This window comes from Emys orbicularis, chromosome 3 (assembly GCF_028017835.1).
Source record: "Emys orbicularis isolate rEmyOrb1 chromosome 3, rEmyOrb1.hap1, whole genome shotgun sequence".
Classification (NCBI taxonomy): domain Eukaryota; kingdom Metazoa; phylum Chordata; order Testudines; family Emydidae; genus Emys; species Emys orbicularis.
In genome coordinates this window covers 20715840-20735465 of record NC_088685.1, presented here as the reverse complement: position 1 = coordinate 20735465, position 19626 = coordinate 20715840, and the positions used below count along the sequence as shown (strand labels likewise).

Sequence of the window (19626 nt, the reverse complement as noted above, 5' to 3'; positions counted from 1 at the left end):
GTGTGAGATGCCCTCTCAAGGTCATTTATTATCAGCACATTATCTTTAGCACATCAGATTACATTTTCTGGTATGTACTAAAAATAATGATCTCTCATTACTAAGAAATATTTGTTTAAAACTGTATAGTATTTTAGGTTCATATCTTAATAAGAGAGTAAACTTGTTTGAAGAACACTTCAATATAAAAATGCAAAAATCCAGATGATGGAGGACAACAATCCAATATCCTGGTGAATAGTTCTTTGCACCAGGGCCTGCTGTTTCTGCTGTTACATTGAGCACTAAATCCAAAATATCTCAAGCACTTGACAGTGAGTGTTTCAGGCCAGAGGGTGTCAAGCAGTTAAAATGTGATGTACCATAGGGATCCGGTATAGGGGCAGATCCTGAGAGTCTTGCTCAGATTTACCTCAGTCCAGACACTGAGTAAACTGTGAGTTAAAACCTCAGTAGATGGGCCCCAGTAACTACAGTGGTGTATCACCCATTCACACTAGCAGGGAAATTGGCCCACTGTACACCTAAGATTAAAGGTTTTAGAAATCTCCGTCTGCGCAGGTAAATCTAAATCAACAAGCTCTTTAAGGAATGGACTGCCTCTTCACTGTGTGTTTGTACAGCACCTACCACAGTGGGGACCTGATCCAGGACTGAGGTTCCTGCGCACAACCATAATGCACATATAACAACAATAATTAATAACTAGGCAAAGTTTGTTTGGGATAATGTAACCCATACAGCTCTGGTGTGGTGTTCTGTCCCATCTAGTGGCACCGAGACCACATAAAGAGAGAGATTATGAGTCTGCTCTGTAGCCTTAGAGAAGAACCCACTGGCTTTTAGCTCATGCGGTAAAGGCTCATGCACTAAGTTCCAGAGGTTTAAGGTTCGATCCCACCCACCGATGACCAGGGTCTGTAGTGTTACATAAGCACACAAGAGTATTTTGAAAAGGGGCCCCTTTGAAGGAGTGGATGGAAAACAAACTTAAATGTTGAAGAAATGCAGCCAAGAGGGATAAAGCCTAAAAGTTTTCAATACATCAGTCTTTGGTGTGAGGATACATTAATCAAGGACAAAGCCAGATGGCAGTTTAGATGCTTAAGATCAAATCCTGATCCCATTGAAGTCATTGTCCATCTTTTGATATAGAGGCCTTTATATTATCTTTCCCTATTGTGTGGGGGTGGGGTTGTATCCAAATACAACTGATTCCAACCCTCCTTATTAAATCCTGCTATGTTTAAATTGTATCTCCTCACTCACCATTATCACCATGTCCTTTTCACCTTCTCCCCACCCGCCTCCTGTTTTATCATTCAGCCTACAATATTTTTCATAGATGAGCCTTTAATAAGCTGCAACAATATTCAAGGAACCAAATTATAAATGATAGGCTAGCTGCAGACTATTAGAGACCAAAAAAAGATTTGTTTTTCTAAGGGTATTTTTAATGGGGATAGAGAACTGGATTGACTGCAAAGTGCTTTTAGATAGCTTACCTCCCCGGTGAGAGATGACGCTTTCTTAGAATGTATTTTGGTTAATTGCATCCTAGGTGTGGCCGAGGTAATAGTCCTAGTGGGAGGTCGTCAGATGATTGGCATGAACCAACGAGCTTTAACGGCGGTCACTTGTTTAAATCCTCAAAACAATAAATGGTACCCGTTGGCCAGCCTGCCTTTCTACGATCGGGAGTTTTTCAGTGTAGTCAGCGCTGGAGACAACATCTATCTTTCAGGTAAGAAGCATACACATTGGGAGCAGAAAAGCACTGGCTCCTCGCAATCTGTATTGTACAGTGTAAGCAGGGAGGAACGGTTGCCAGTTTTATTCAACCACCCCTCAGGGAAAAGAAAAAACAAACAAATATGCTTTTATCACTCTCCATTTCACTTAAACTCCAATTTCGTCCCAGAACAGTCAACAGCACATTTTGCAGTTATATAGAGAATAGGTTCGACAACCATCAGACCTGTGAAAGAGGTTTCCAGGTTGTAGTAACATAGTTTAAAACAGTGGCTGAAGTTGGGTCTAAATGGTGGGTTGCTGCATTCAAGATTGACTGAGCTGCTGAATATGTGACCTACACTTAAAATATTGTTTCCAAGAGTGTTGTTGAAATCTTTCTTTTGATGGAAGACTGTAGCCCTATAATCTTGTTAGGTTCAATGCTCCTGAAGCCACACTCCTGAAAAGGGTTTATCTAAAAGAGTTGCTGACTACAATTTGTGCTTGAAGTATAAAGGCATCTGTTTGTATTCAATCATATGGTACATTTCCTTGGATTGGGGAAAAAAGCAACCTCCAGAAGGTAATTGTAAGGATCCCCCTAGTGGTCCCTGGGTGTAAGTTTGATTATGTCTGAGAATAGAAAGAATCTCAGGCAAGGAGTGGTTTGCGTGGTTTTGAATTCCCCCATCACTTCTCCTTATGCTGACTAGAAAGATGTTAGAACCCCAGGAGCTGAATAAAAATTATTGCTACCAATTTAGCCAAATCTCTATGTTTTCCTACCGGTGTTAAGTTCCCCAGTGGAGGTCTTTGTGCAATGCTGGCCATTTTGTTAACCTAGTTTCTATTAAGAATCGTATTAGGAATCCACATTGCAGACTGTGTAATAACCAGAGTTGTGCAAAAGATTAATAATGAAACCCAACCCCCCAAAGTTTATTAGATCCCTTTCTTGTGAACCTGGTGAATCTGGGCCCGTTTATGGTACTGGGTGGAAACCATGTAAAAGTCAGGAGCCTCACACGGTTTCAGTACAAAACTTGCTGAGTATCACTGGGTTTTTTGCTTTGCTCAGATGTGAAACACAAAGCAAATATAAAAGTAAAATAAAATAAAACACCTGAAACTGCTGTGTTCCACAGTGGATAATACAGGAGGTTTAATGAAATATCCTTTGGTAAAGCATTACTGAGGAAGAAGCATGGTTTTGTCATTAAGGCATAGAACTGAGACTCTGTGTTCTGTTCCTGGCTCAATCACTGACTCCTGGTGTGGTCTTAGATAAATCACTTTGCCTTTCTGTACCTCAGTTTCCTATTCTGTAAAACAAGAATAATAATACTTACCCACTTTATGAGGTGTTGGAAAGTGAAACGCTTTGGGACCTTCAGTTAGAAAGAGCTACAGAAATATCCAGTATTAGTATACTGCTTGATCATTTTAAATTCTTTGGCAGTGCCTATAACACTGGCTCTGCACTGTAACAGAAAACCAAACTAAACATGGAAGTGATGCCTGAAAATTAGGAGTTAAACCTTAAAATCCCTTAATTCTACTTTATATGTGTACAAAACATGTTGTTTCCACTCTTTGTCACTTAACTGAATTAAGCATTCTGGATTTCAGAGTGGACAGTGTCTAGCAAGCCAGTCAGTCTCTGCCACATGACACCTTCTTACAAGTGTGTGGTAATTTAATAGATTGGAAGTTATTTATTGTTGGATGTGTATATTCCTCAATGTACATGTCCGTCTGACATCTTGATATCCTCATCTCATCTTAAAAAAACAAACCTTTGAGACGCAAAGACACAATGACACAGATCTACTTCATAGGAACAGATGCTCCCTATTGAGGGTGATTTATTTTAATTACTCAAATGTCATTTGAAGAGCTTTTACTTAGTAACTGGCTTTGATTGCAACATACAGTGAACTACCTGCATCCAAGTTCTCACTTAATTCTCTCCTTTTCTCACCCATGCCTTGTTGGCAGGTGGCATGGAGTCTGGTGTCACGCTGTCTGATGTCTGGTGTTACATGTCCTTACTTGATAACTGGAATCTCGTATCCCGAATGACAGTCCCAAGGTGTCGGCACAACAGCCTGGTGTACGATGGGAAAATTTATACCATTGGAGGTGTTGGTGTGGCAGGCAATGTTGATCATGTGGAAAGGTAAGGGTCTCCTCCTAAAGAAATTATTTGACATGTGATGTAAAAGCACACTGTTGACTCAAATTAGCTCCAAAATTTTGATTTGGTCAAAACAAGCTTTTACAGAAGATAAGCAAAATAGAAATATTTACTCTTTTTTTAAAAGTTCCAGTGAAAAAAAATTGTATTAAAACAAATACACAGTAGCTTGTGGCGTGGGAACTGGAGCTGAGACATACCAAATTTATCTCATATAGGCATCCATTACATGGGAACACCTTTTAATCCATATTGAGGTGTGCTGAATAGAGCATGGTGGGAACCAGATGTTTCATTTAACTTTTGAATGCTTGACTTTGTAAACTTAATGCTCTTTTAACATAGTTTTCTTTATGTAATTACACCTCTACCCTGATATAACGCTGTCCTCGGGAGCCAAAAAAATCTTACCGCGTTATAGGTGAAACCGCATTATAACAAACTTGCTTTGATCCGCCGGAGCGCGCAGCCCCGCCTCCCGCCCCCCTCCCGGAGCGCTGCTTTACCGCTTTATATCCGAATTTGTGTTATATTGGGTCGTGTTATATCGGGGTAGAGGTGTGTATATATAATAATATATAAATATTGCATATAAAAAACTATATTAAAAGAAAATATTAAGGTTGCAAAGTCAAGCATGCAAACCATAGGAAATCCTAGAATTAAGGTTGACTGTGCAATTTTCATTTGTCCTCCTTGTGTGTATGCATTATGATTAGTGCTATGCGAATAACTGATTTTTCAATATACTGTCAGGTCCAAAAAAAGCCTTCCACAATTTTTTAACATGGGCAAAAGATAGTATTTCTGTCTTGCTGCATTCTTAGTAAAGACTGAACCATTTTGTCTAGAATTTTCCACACACAAAAAATCAGCATGAAGCAGACACCCAGCATAGAAAAATTCAGCCCAAATGGTTAATGTCTGGTAAAGTTGAAGCTGAAAAAAGGTCTTAGTATGGGAAGTGTCAGGCAACCTTAATAATAGGTGGGGCTATCAGCAGCCCCTCCTATCATGTAATAAGAAATGCCTTTGCAACCTTAAACCTACCTCTTTGTGCTGTAGGATCATGCTGTAATTGCATGATCACCTACTGTTTTTCTCAGCATGGATCATGAGCAGGGTTCAAACCGAGTTTCTTCAGCTCCACATTACAGATTTTTTGAGGATGAGCTAATGATTAAGTAGGAGCAGAAAAACGATATTGGCCTCTATGATGACCAACTTCTAGAGACACACACACTTTGTAGTGGGTAATACAGCTATTTGTGAAATGTATCGCAATCTCTGACTCTACAACAGAACAAGTATTAGTGACAGATAGCATAGCTAAGTAGACATTCATTCTGAAAGGCACTGGGGACTTGGTACTACTATTGTAAAGACCTTGGTTCTGTTCTCAGTTCTGCCGGAAGTAACTGTGTACAACCTCTCAGTAAAATGGGAGAATCAGACGTATTTGCCATGATCTCCTGGCTCTTAGACCAGTGCGCCTTCCCCTGGGCAAAAGAGGATGTGAGTGGTGTGGAGCTTGGTCTCTGTCTTCACATTGTAACATTGTACCTGAGATGTGGCACACATGTAACAGGGCTACCAAATGTGTGTGTCGTACAAGGTGTGTGACACTTTGCATGTCTGAGAGTAAACCTTTCCATGCAGTGTTTGCAATCCCATCGTTGCAGAGGTGAAATGAACAAAAATGAAACTGACTTTGTTGATTGTCTCAGTGAATGAGAGAACACGGGACGTAAACAAGCAGCATAAATAGTGAAGAGTAAATTGCTAGCATTGTGCATGCTGTACACTCCAAGCTGATGATGAGTGGGCCCAGGGGGACTAGAACTGTTTCATGGGTTTGCAAAATTTCTTCAAATTCCCAAACCTCTTCTCCTGTAATTTAAAGCCATGCTTTTTTTACAAAGGAAGTGTAGAGGGTTTGTTTGTTTTTTAAATCCTCTTTTAGATAAAGAGGAATGACACTGATGCAAGCAGGTGTCCTGTGTGCACTAGTAGACTGTATTTAGTTTTGATTAGGGTATGTCCTTTTGCCTAGTCTGTTTCTTTCTCTGCTCTGATTCTCATGTTCTCTCTTAAACAGACCATCAACAACAAAAAAGAACAGTTTGTATTTCCAAAACCAGTGACTGTGTAGGCTGAGGATTAGGCAAAACCGGTCCTTCCCCTTCCTAATACTAATACTAATAGTAGTACTAATAGTTAGTCCTGCCACAAGTGCAGGGGACTGGACTAGATGACCTCTCGAGGTCCCTTCCAGTTCTACAATTCTATGATTCTCCAGACCCCCTGTCCCTCAAGATCAGCCTCCAGCCCCCAAAATAAATCTTATGACTCTTGGAATTGTTATCACACGTCTCATCATATTTGGTATTTTTCTTAAATCCCCAGCTCCCAGAGTCATACGATTGCATTAGAATCTGAGCTTACATTTTAAAGGGGAGGAGCACACGTCATAGCTTCATTGAATTTCTAACCCTTGTGGTTGTGGAGAAAAGCTTGAAAACATGCACCCTAATGGCTCAGAAGCCAGAAGGCTAATAAGAGAACCCCTAATGTGTTTTTTAATCTCATGATTTTAAGGCAATTCTCATGATTTGGAACTCTTGAATGAGCACTGCAAGAATGAACTTAACTAACTGAGACCACGTGGTGCCTGCACATTGTGATCTCACAGAGACACACACGTTTTGATGAAAGATTTTGTGGCTCAGGCCCCAACAAGCCTTAAACTGAGCATGCTAGAATATTTACAGTTTAAAAAAGCAAGGCTAGTGTAGGCCTGTTATGCATGCTCATCTAGTAGAATAGTAGGCTTTCTCCATATCATTTCAATGCATTCTGCCTCTGCAGGGGTAGGTAAGCCCTTGTGATGGGGATTTGTTAAACTCGCAATTATAATTAATCTGCTATTATCGATAAAAGTGACTTATGAGAAGCAACGGTAGAACAAAGTGCATGCCTAGATTGTGTGTCCATTTTGGGTTATGCTGGGAGATCAGAAGTTTTTAAAAATTAAAGTGAAGTAGAGGGATTAAAGAGTGTGTTAGTTTCGTTGCTTACATCATTTGTGTGCACGTGTGTTGTGCATTCGGTTTTGGAATTGACATTCTGGGCTTTTAACAGTGGAAGAGTGAAGAGAGAAAAAGTTCACCTTAAAAACTGCAACCCACAGACTGACATTATTCAAACAGAAACATCTCCCAATTGCCCCAACATCCTAATTTTAGAAGGTTCTCAGGAAATTGAAGGTAGACGAAATAATTGTTCCAAGTCTTATGAGCAATGAGGCATTTTGAATCTGGGTCATCTCTTTCAGGAGAATCAGTAATGTTCAGAATAATGTTAATTTAATTGCTCAATTTTCTGATGTCACATGCACAATTAAAACCCAACTCAGAACTTCCCAGTTCCTTCCTTGTGTGGGGGGGTGTGTGGTTATGACCTGCACTAATAGAGAGATTACATTTTCCACAATAGTGTGGATTGGACATTGCTCTTTGAATGTGCCAGTTTGCTTTGGATGGGGCACAGAAATACAGCCTCAGGAGACCATCTATGCCTTTAGATCATGTATTATCCAGACTAGATAGTATTACATACAAAACACTGCATTACAAGAATGTTGAAGTTGCAAAGTCAAGCACTCAGCAATTAGGAAGTTCCAGAATTAAGACCGTCTGTGTAATTTTTAGTCAGCCCCTTTGCGAGTATACATTCTGATACTGTTATGAGCTGGGGCGAAGATTTCGTTCTTTGTTTTCTAATATGTCTTTAAAGAGCCAAGCAGGTGCCACTAAGATGGGCAACTTTCTTAAAACCTAAAAAGATATGTAAATAGACAGATATGTGTAATGCATTATTATTATTGATTAATTTATTGAAATAATGTGTACGTGCCCGCAGAGCTGAATCATAAACTCACTCTGTGAAATGGATGTTTTAAGCACATAGACTCATCTTCTGTGGGATTGGAGTGTTGGGCTATGGTTTTGGAAGAAGGTTTTTAAGGAAATAGCAATGACACTACAGTTCTCAATCGAGCCCCTCTGGCAATTTTGTGTGTAACAGGAAATAAGTCCCTAGATGTTTACGGTGAGAGATTGTCACACCAACCTGTCTGCTTCTGTTACTCCTGAGGGAATTCTGCGCCAAAATATTAAAGATTCTGCGCACAGTATTTTAAAATTCTGCAAATTGTATTTGTCAGTAAATAAATGGGTCTCCAGCACAGCAGTGGGGAGCACAGGCCCCTGGCTGCATGGAGGTGGGAGATCGCCCTGAAGCCCCCACCTCCTCCAGTACAGGGACTCGGCAGTGAGGCTGCACCTGACCCTGACACAGCACAAGGGCCGGGCCTGCCCCAGAAGTACCCCAGGGCCCTGCCCCATGCGCCAGGTGCAGCAGGTGTGGGTAGGCAGGGCCAGCCCACCAGGATCCAAGTGTGGAGGGGCTTAGTTCGGGGGGGATCCAGGTGTGGGGTGAGAGGTTTCTGTGTTGGGCAATCTGGGTGCGGGGGGCTCAATGGGAGATCTGGATGCACAGGGGCTTGTTGGGGGGTTTCGGGTGCAGGGGCAATGGGACACTGCAGGGGATCCAGGTGAAGGTGGTTGGGGCTCAGCCGGGGGGGGGGGGGTCTGGGTGTGGGGAGAAGGGGCTTGGTGTGAGCGTCTGGGTTTGGGGAGCTCACTGGGGCGGGGGGGCTCGTCGAAGGGGGTCTAGATGTAGGGGGATAGGGCTTCTTAGGGTGAGGGTTCAATGGGCCTGCTTAACGAGGGAGCCCCAGCTTCTGCTGAGGGGACACCGCATGCCGGACTCCCGCTTCCCCCCACAATTTCCCTATCCCCTGTTCTTCACCACCTCCTCCCCTCACTCCAACATTCCCCTGCCCTGTTCCACCCCCCTTCCTTCCCCACTGCCTCTTCCCCCCACCTCCTCACCCCCCTTCTCTCATTTCCCCCACCCTCTCCTTACCCAGCCACACTGCCAGCACTCACTGTTGCACAGAAAACAGGAAGGATCCCAGCACACAAAAGGAGAGCACAGCTGACACTGGAGGCAGCGTTTAGCTGCAGAGTCAGCGGAGCCGAGATGCAGCCTCCTTCCTTCAGCTGGGCAGCTCTGCGCTTGCAGAAATGAGGGAGGGCGGCAGTGGCACATAACCGTTTGCCCCCCCCCCATGCCTCACCTCTGTTTGGGAGGGGCAGTCCCCCCAAAAAACTGCATCTATGGTCATCCCCCCACACAAACATACGTGGCTTCCCTGACATTTTCTGCAAGGAAGTACAGGAATTCTACGGGGGGGAGAGAGGCGTTTTCTGCCGGTGCGCAGTCCCGCAGAATCCCCCCAGGAGTATTCTGTGCTTGTGTACAAATAACGGATGGAGGGAAGAAGAGGATCTATGAACTGGGTTTCTAGATAATGGATGGGGCTTCTTAATATGTGAGAGCTGAAAAGGCAGCATATGCTGACTATATATATGACTAAATGTTTATGGATTTTGATACTTCATAGTAATTATCTGTCTGAAGGGTGTTGAACGATGAAGTATGTTGTTCTGATACAGGGCCTCTAGATTTATCTGAAATTGGCTGACTACTTTGATTTATATGTGCACATGGAATACAGTTTAAAAAATTAAATATAAAAATAATTTGTAATTGTCTCTACACACAGTTTCAGAACCTACTGTTATATTGATGTCTTAACAAAATTACATCTAGAACCTTGTCCAAGAATAGTTCATTAAGATCCAGAACAGTCAGAAGGAAATGAAAAAGGCAAAACCATTAATTTGATTTTAAACATCATGTGAGCCATCTGGAGTGCAGATCGATACTACACAATGAAGCTTTATTTTGTATTGCATCCTTCCTGAAAATTGTATTCCAAAGTTAAATAATGTACAAGATAGTGAAGGGTTGGTGGTCTATAAACTACTGATAATGATAGCATAAAGACTTTATAATGTGAATAAATTAAAGCATTCAGTCATAAAGCTGTTTAACCTTAGAAGGAGAGAAATTAAGAGGCCGAGGAAAAGGGGGGGAAACGTGTTTTCAGATGAGGTATGAAAAGACTTGGAGAGTTCATAAGGCAGAGAGCTGCTCCAAAGGACAGAAGTTGCAGAGTAAAAGCCTGTCTTGCCATGAATGCTAAGATTTTGGGAAAAGGAAGAGAAAGAAAGCACATGCTAAATGAGATGAGTGAGGTGAGAGAAAGATCAGTCCTACGAGGGAAAGCTGAGGAATGCAGAATTTTCAAAACAAGGAGGGTTATTTTTATTTTGCAGGTCTAGTCCATAAACTGGGATGAGGCCAATAGACCCACAGTGTTTTGGTAGGCCTGCCACCAGAGAATGGTGTGGACAGGCTTGGAAACAGGGAAGCAGGAGCTAGCATTGGCATAGTAGCGAGCAGAAGTACTGTGAGCACTTTTGCAGAGGGAAACCTTTGGGTGGATGGGATCCAGTCAATTAAGTCTTAATTTACTACTGTAAACAGCAGAGTCAAATGGGAGGTCTGAGTCAAGGAAAGAGTTCAAGGTGGTTATTTTTTAGGTTAATTCTCTTGGCTGTAAGCAGTTGAACACAGTGTCAGAAGATACTCACCACTGTTGTAAAAGTGGCAGGTAAGTTAAAGATGGAGATAACAAGAATGAAAGGAAGAATGTAAATAGAAAGGAGCAGAAAGCCAAGGCATGAACTGGTTGTGATTCTTCTCTACACAAGAAAGTTGCATTGATTTAGCTTTATTCTGGTTTTAAACCAATGTAGTTAATCCGGTGCAAATCCCTGTGTGGACACTTTAGGAGCTGACTGAAGTTAAACCAGAATGATCTGGTGTTTGGAAAACATGCCAGAGAGAGACTTAAGAAGCTCAAACTACTTAGTCTGCAGAGTCGGACTGGGAGGCTCACTCCCCGATGTTGTGTAGATATACCCTGGCAGACTGAGAGATGTGTCACAAAGGGAGAATATCACTAGGAATAAATATGTCCGTTTCAGAAAGAGATTCTGAAAACCAGGAATCTAGAGTATTTGCATGTTATAAGTATCCATCCTGTTATCAGGAGCCAAAGCTCTAAATGGGTGATGAAGGCTTGTGTGTTTGTCGTCCACTGCTCCGAGTTACTACCATTTAGGCAACTACTATTTGACTGAATGTACCATTACATGGAAATATTGAACCATGTTGTTTTCCACTGTCTCCAAGGCTCATTTTACTGGAGCTCTTTGGATCACTGCCACATTATTTAAAAAAATAGATGTTTGATCTTGTGACATTGTCTAAAATGAATCTTAATCCATTGTTTATTAACTGCACATCCTTATGGTCAATGGCTTAATTAAATCAGATACTGATGACCTTAAAACTAATTTAGTGCTCTAATGAATATTCTTTTCTGTTGCGCTACATGTTAAAAATGGATGCAATGAGGAAATCTTATTCCAGTAGCAAACTCCCCATTAACATTTGCAATATCCTGCAATGAAGTGTAGTAGTAGCTTGATACATACAGTGGCAATTGAATGAAGCCAATTTACACATGCACAAAATTTGCATTAATGGCTGGTTAACTAGAGTAAAAAGAGCTATCATGTTGCATTATGTTTGATGATGTGATGAGCTTCACAAGCTAAACAATTTAAGTATATTAACAATTCCCTGCCTCTGGTTGCTGTTGGATATCACCACACTGATTTGCAAGAATAATCTTACTGTATTCCAATTAGTAGAAATTAATTAGTGGAAGTCATCTTGACAAAGGTGTCCTAAGTTTCTTTAGCCCAAGCTATAATTAGGCTTGAGAGGCATATGAAGAAATAGATCTGGTTTTCTCTTTGCCTGTATCATGATCTTCTTTAAAGGATAGAAAGTGGCATTAATGGCATTATCTACCAAAACAGTTGGATTGCTTTGGTGTTAGAAGGTATGTTTTCAGGTCTGTTTTATCTGTTTGCCTAGCTGCCTATCTCTCAGTCTGTTTTATCTGTCAATCTGTCATGCATTTACAACACATCCCTCGCTGTATTATCTGGACTTATTCCTATTGCTTTTGTTTTAGGTATGACACAATCACCAATCAGTGGGAGACAATTGCTCCTCTGCCAAAGGCCGTGCATTCTGCAGCTGCCACTGTTTGTGGTGGCAAGATCTACGTGTTTGGTGGGGTGAATGAAGCTGGTCGTGCTGCTGGAGTCCTGCAGTCATATGTCCCTCAGACTAATGCATGGAGTTTTATAGAGTCTCCAATGATCGGTAAGTGATCAGCATTTCACAACTTGAAAAAGAAATAAATGTCATGATATAAATGTCTGTACCACAAAATAAGTAAACCAAAAGGGCTCAATATGTCTTTAATATAAGGCTGAGGAAAAGGTGTTTGTAATAGCAATGTTGGACGGGGTTGGCAGCAGTATGTAATATATTAACCTGGAGATGCAGTGGTCTGGATCCTTCACTCAAGGCAAATGACACTCATTAATCCCCCTGGTTATTTAGCTAGAAGGGGTGGGTTCATGGTGGGGACAGAAAGGGAAGTAACACAGATATGGATACTCTATACATTATACAGTGCGCTAAAATGTTGTTATGCCATCAAATGTCACTTCATGCCTAAAACAATGCCATTCATTTAATGGATTATTATTACTGTTGTTGAAATTCCTCTTGTCCCAAAGGAAGGGAAGGTCTTTTTTGCAGTAACTCAGAGATGTTGTTCAATGGAATTCACCCTGCAGGATAGAAAATCCACAAGACAGATGGACTATGAAGATCCAGCACTGTTTTTATTAGTTATGTTTACCGTGCCCAGGAGAGTGCTACATGCTTTACAGAACAAGGGGGACTGTAAAGCATGTAGAAAGACAGGGGGACTAACATTTTCAAAAGCACCTAACGGCTAAATCTTTTAAATCCATAAATAGTCATCAGAGCAGGGACTTAGGTGCCAAGCAGCTTGGGTGTCAGGACTTAGGTGGCTTTGTGCATGTCCACCAGCAGAAATTAGGGCCCCTAGGGGACTTTATCATAGGTGCCTACTGCATTAGGTGGCATCCAAGTAGAGGTTTTGAGGATCTAAATTTTGCACCTAGGCACCTAAAATGGCATTTAGGCACTTGCATCCCTTTACAGAGCTAGCCCTAAGTGACTTAGAAGCCTAGTAGTATGTCTGTACTGGATCTGGAAGATATAATTTCCAGCTCAAATAGACATACACACATTAGCAATGATCAAGCTAACATGCTAAAAATGGAGTGGTGTAAGTGGGGAGATGGACTAGCTGCCCTGAGTATGATCCCATCTGAGAGCCTATGTATGTATTAGAATAGCTAACCCCTCCCACCACTCATGCCACTGTGGCTAGACTTCTACTTTTTTGCACACTAGCTCCATCAGAGCTAGCACAGGTATGTCTATGAAGGCTGAAAAATTACACCTCCAGCTCCAGTGTAGACATACCCTAAGATCCATTCTCAAAAGTGACATAGGCACATAGGAGTCTAAATAGCATTGACTTTCAATGGGACTTCGTTTCCTAAGGCCCAGATCCTCAAACGTATTTAGGCACCTAACTCCCAAGCGCCGGAACACCTCTGAGGATCCAGGCCTAAATTGCTTTTGAACATAGGACTCTTCTGAAACTTCAAACCAAGGGTGCCTTGCCTAAAGATTTTAAACTCAATGTTAGCTAGGATGCAACAGTAGGGTGCAGCACTACAATGACATGGTTATTCAGGTGAGGCCCGAGTACATATGGATGTCCAAAATAAACTACTTTTCCCCCTTTCTGTATATTAATTATTATTATTATTATGTTATTTATGTATTTATTTATTTACTACATCCCTATTTCAGGCATCGTGGAAGAAGCAAGTTTTGGGGAGTCAGTTTTCGCCTATAAAATCTGTGTTTATAGCTTCCCCTGTGGATATAGCATTGCTCTTTTCCTTTTCCCTGGCTGTTCTTTGTGTCCAGTCTAACGTAACATGACATGCATATGATGTAGCATGAAGCACCCAGCGGGAGGGCATCAACCACCAACAATCATATTTATGTATTACAGCAATGCTAACAAACCTATTTCCTGGCTTTTTCCATCACATGGACACAACGGCTGCTGTTCCTATAATCGACTGAGTGACATTATGAGGTTTTTCTGTGCTCAGAGCATACTGCAAAAATGAATGTATTATGCAAAAAAGTATTCTTTTTCCTTACCGAAATAGTACAAGTGCCAAAGGAGCTGAGAATTCATTCCCTGGACTCGTTATATTGTCTAGCAGGTGTCAAGGCCGTGCGTGCTTGGAAAAATCATCCAAAAATATCCCAAGATGGGTACATCATACATTTTCAAATAAATTGTATTATTTCCCAACAAAAATACATCAAAACCATCGATGGGGGTGGGGAATAGTAATTGTGCCTTTTTTTTTTTTTTTTTTTTTTTTGAGAAAATGTAAGTAATGAGTTAACAATATTCTGAAAGTGTAACATGCTGTGATTTTTATTGGGAAATAAATACTACCAAATTATTTGCAAATTTATAAAGTCATTTAACACAAGAGACTGAAAAAATTGCTCCCCTACTGGAGGACATCTGTGATAGTGATACTATGCTTGATCTTAACCAAAAGGCCCTGAGATTATTGAAAATATACTTTATTTTTGCAACTGTGAAGTAGTAGTATTAGTAACCATATTGATAAAATGTCCTCCCACTAAAGCTCGGGGGACACTGTACAGAATGACATTCCACATTCAATATGATGAGCCTTTAAAAACAATGCAAAAAACAAAGACAGAGAGAATGGGACTTGGTGGTCTTTTTATAAAAGGAAAATGGGTTTAATTCCAGTAGAGATCATATTTCATGCCCATAATAAAAATGTGCTGCTCTCTTGACCTTAGATAAGATAATGGACTCTTTAAATAAGTGTTATATGTGCTCGGATTCCCAGAATACAAGCAGCTCTTGAACGTAACCAGGACCAACCCTGTAAAGGGCTTTTCCACAACCAGTAATACTAATTTAAAACCAGTCTGTGATTCCAAGGTATTCAATGACAAGAATGCAGGGAGGGCAAGTATAGAATCATAGGACTGGAAGGGACCTCAAGAGATCATCTAGTCCAGACCCCTGCACTCATGGCAGGAATAAGTATTATCTGAACCATCTCTGACAGGTGTTTGTCTATCCTGCTCTTAAAAATCTCCAATGATGGAGATTCCACAACCTCCCTAGGCAATTTATTCCAGTGCTTATCCACCCTGACAGGAAGTTTTTCCTAATGTCCAGGGCCGGCTCCAGGTTTTTTGCCACCCCAAGCAAGAAAAAAAAAAGGGGGGGGGGAGTGCTGCCGTCAAAGCAAATAATAAATAAAAATAAGTCAGAGTGCCGCCCCTTGAAAAGGGCCGCCCCAAGCACATGCTTGGAACGCTGGTGCCTAGAGCCGGCCCTGCTAATGCCCAGCCCAAACCTCCCTTGCTGCAATTTAAGCCCACTGCTTCTTGTCCTGTCCTGTCCTGTCCTGTTAAGAACAATTTTTCTCTCTCCTCCTTGTAACAACCTTTTACGTACTTGGAAACTATTATTATGTCCCCTCTCAGTCTTCTCTTCTCCAGACTAAACAAGCCCAATTTTTTCAATCTTCCCTCATATGTCATGTTTTCTAGACCTTTGATAATTTTTGATGCTCTTCTCTGGACTTTCTCCAATTAATCCACATCTTTCCTTAAATGCGGTGCCCAGAACTGAACCCAGTTATCCAGCTAAGGCCTAATCAGCACGGAGTAGACTGGAAGAATTACTTCTCATGTCTTGCTTACAACACTCCTCCTAATACATCCCAGAATGATGTTTGCTTTTTTTTTTTTTTGCAACAGTGTTACACTGTTGACACATATTTAGCTTGTGGTCTACTATGACCCCCAGATCCCTTTCCGTAGTACTCCTTCCTAGGCAGTCATTTCCCATTTTTTATGTGTGCAACTGATCGTTCCTTCCTAAGTGGAGTACTTTGCATTTGTCTTTATTGAATTTCATCCTATTTACTTCAGACCATTTCTCCAGTTTGTCCAGATCATTTTGAATTATAATCCTATCCTCCAAAGCACTTGCAACCCCTCTCAGCTTGGTATCATCTGCAAACTTTATAAGTGTACTGTCTATGCCATTATATAAATCACTGATGAAGATACTGAACAGAACCGGATCCAGAACTGATCCCTGCAGGACCCCACTCATTATGCCCTTCCAGCATGGCTGTGAACCACTGATAACTACTCTCTGGGAATGGTATGACATATGGTAGCTCATACTTGTAAGTCCATCACTTCCAGAAAGTTGTGTGCTAACCTATCCAAGCCAACCTTGTCATAAATGTTGGGATTTTAGGGGAATAATTTGTTTTAAATTATCTCAATGCTAGTGAAACAAGCTGGAGACCAAACTCCTCCCTCCATAGAACAGATACAGCATAGGCAGCAATAGTGTGAGCTCTTTCACACAGCCCAGCCAATCTGCCTCCAGTCTATGCCACTTGGATTTCTCCTAGGAATAAGAAGGTAGTCCCAGCTCTATATTCTTTTAATCCCTGGCTTCTCTGCTGAGCCTGCCAGTAAGTGTACCAAATGAGATACTTGTGCAGTAGGACTGAAACATGTTTCCCATAGGTCATGAAACAGTTATCAGGCAGTAATAACTGTTTGATGACTGCAGACCTGGAAATATACTCAGTGGAGTCTGAAAGGCTTTGTCTACACTGCGGTTAGACACTCTGTGGCTGACCCGTGCTTCTGACTCGAGCTCGCGGTGCTTGGGCCAAGGGGCCATTTAATTGTGGTGTAGACGTTCAGGCTTGGGCTGCAGACCGAGTTTTGGGACCCTCTCACCTCGCAGGGTCCTAGAGCCCAGGCTCCAGTCCAAACCTGAACATCTACACCGCAATTAAACAGCCCCTTAGCCCGAGCCCCGTAAGCCCAAATAAGTAGCCTGGGCAAGCCGTAGGTTTTTAATTGCAAGGTAGACATACCCTTTGTGGACTTGAGATGATGTTGATTGGCAGGATTCTATAGTTAAACAGTCTCACATCTCTTCTTCCCAGTCTCTAACATCTAACAAAGCTGCCACTTAGTAACAATTCTGGTAACTGTAGTGCCACAAAATCAATCAAGCATTCATACTTGCACTGCTTACGTTTTTATTTCTTGCTATGCTGTCCTTACAGCGCTGAAGAAAATGTATTTCACGCACAACTTCCTAAGGCTTGTCTTTTTTAACAAGACCGTTGTAGACATGCTGAAGTCAGTGATTGTAAATAAGCATAATTATCTTGTCACTTTGTGTTTTAGTTCACTTTGTGTCTAATGCTAGGGCACTAAAATGTACCCTTTATGCAATATCAAATAACCAGTTGCCTACATTAACTCAGCTATAAGTTTTGATTTGTGTTTCTGAATGGGTTTTCCATTTACAGCTACCCACACAGTTTATATGCAAAATAGGAGTTTTATTTACTTAGCACCATAGTTAAATTTTAAAATCTGGTGAGTGCTGTGGGGAAGCACAGGTCAGGGACCCATGAACATTTCTGGTATCTAGTCTAAATCTAATTTCTTATACCATGTCCATCTCTGGATCATTAGGTTCCCCCCATGGAGGCAAGGGGTGGTGACTTTAGGACTCGCTTCTGGCAAGTGTTTCCCTAGCAGCCTCACTGGTGGAGTTCCCCCTCTGTTCTTAAAGTGGGTAGCTCTCCCCTGACGGCGGAAGTTCTCCCCAGACTGGTGGATGGGGATGGGCCTCCTCTGGCTGTTGAGTGAGAGAACAGGGCTCCAGGCTCCTTCCCAATGCCAGCTCTTCAGACTGGGTAGGCAAGCACTGGCAGGAAGGGATAGGGGTTGCAGGATTGCCATTCAGTGCAGCTGCAGCTTGGCTTCCTTTTCTTGCATGTAGGATGATGTCATGGGACTACATCTGATGTCTCCCATGTGCTCTTGAAAGTGCTTGTGGGGGCAGGTGCATAGAAACACAGAAGAGGATTACCCAGTAGCAACAATACCCTGGCAATAGCTGGTGCAACCTGTCAGCTCAGTCCCACCCTCTGAGAGGGCTGATACTGTCAAAAGGATGAGCCCGCTTTAACATTTCCAGTCAGGCCCTATCAAATAATTCCATCCCCCCAACTCCTGTATCAGATTCTTATTACCATGATCACGCCATTATAAACAGAGCTGGCCTAAGGATTTGAGGGGCTATGCCCAAGCTCAGTGGTTTCCTCGACACACAGACAGTGTTTGGCAGGATCTTACCCTAACGCATACACCTTCCCCTTCACCCATTCTCCTGCTGCACCTGCCAACCTCCCCTGGCTGGGTCGGTTTATATCAGTTCACATTTTGCAAGAAACTTACTTTTTTTTTTTACTAAAATGGAAGCCTAAATTTTGCTTTTGTGGCTGTCTCTGCTAACCAGGGGCTTGCACAAGTCTCTACCAGCTCTTCAGTGATGTGTTGTCATGGAAACTTTCTCTTGGTGAAGATGGCAATACTCTATTAGATTCCGTTCAGTAAGGTTGGATAAGGAAAGACATTTAGGGCCTGAGGAGAACACCAGCTATAATTTCAATTTATGTCTAGCTGTCTCTCTCAAGAGGATCTCAGGTATACAGGGTTATGTTGTTCACTCTTTTGCCTCAGAAAGGGCAGACAGGCACTAGAGGCGTTTGCATGTAGGCCAAAGATGTGCTTGGCATCCTCTTCTCCCATGGTGGGTATCACTGCTTTCTGGAATGTGCTGAGACAGCGCATGGTAAACAGCAATTTAGATACTAGGGAAAGATCTGAGGCCAGGTCTCTGAGGCCTTCATCACTGCTTCATAGGAATGTCTGAGAGAATCAACCGGCTAATTATATGCCCAGCCTGAGTGTTCAGTCAGAGCACTAAGGCTGTCCTGAACACTTTGAAGACAATATTAACCATGTCTGTACATTTCTACTTCATAATTCCAGGGCTGATTTTGCCTTGTTTAATTTAAAGGAGTAACAATTCCTGTGATTTTCTTTTAGAAATTCAGCATCAGAGAAAGTAGAGACGAGAAGGTCGTGCAGAAGACTCCCTAGTCCAGGAGTGGCCAACCTGTGGCTCTGGAGCCACATGTGGCTCCTTGTATAGGCACCGACTCCGGGCTGGAGCTACAGGCCCCAACTTTCCAATGTGCCGGGGAGTGCTCACTGCTCAACCCCTGGCTCTGCCACAGGCCCTGCCCCCACTCCACCCCTTCCTCCCCCCTCCCCTGAGCCTGCCATGCCCTCGCTCCTCCCTCTCCACCCCAGAGCCTCCTGCATGCCACAAAACAGCTGATCGGGAGGTGCGGGGGAGGGAGGGAGAGGCACTGACTGTCAGTGCTGCCGGTGGGTGGGGGAGCTGATGGGGGGCTGCTGACCTATTATTGTGGCTCTTTGGCAATGTACATTGTTAAATTCTGGCTCCTTCTCAGGCCAAGGTTGGCCACCCCTGCCCTAGTCCATCCTTCTGCCAGGGCTGGACTGTTCCAGACAGCATATTTTCTAGTGCTTCATCCAGCTTAGTTTTAAATGTATCAAGCAATGTGTCTTCCACCGTGTCCCTTGGGAAACTATGCTACACCCAACTAGATCTCAGAATTTTTTCCCAG

The 19626-nt window shown here is 42.3% G+C and overlaps 1 protein-coding gene across 1 annotated transcript in view; it reads left to right on the top strand.

Annotated features, from left to right (window-relative positions):
* Positions 1-19626, top strand: part of KLHL29 (kelch like family member 29) — a 469081-nt gene that overhangs the window by 429022 nt on the left and 20433 nt on the right. Inside the window, exons 9-11 of the mRNA XM_065401983.1 lie at positions 1562-1744; positions 3733-3913; positions 12015-12208. Of these exons, the coding sequence (XP_065258055.1) occupies positions 1562-1744; positions 3733-3913; positions 12015-12208 (558 nt within the window). The remainder of the gene's footprint in view (positions 1-1561; positions 1745-3732; positions 3914-12014; positions 12209-19626) is intronic.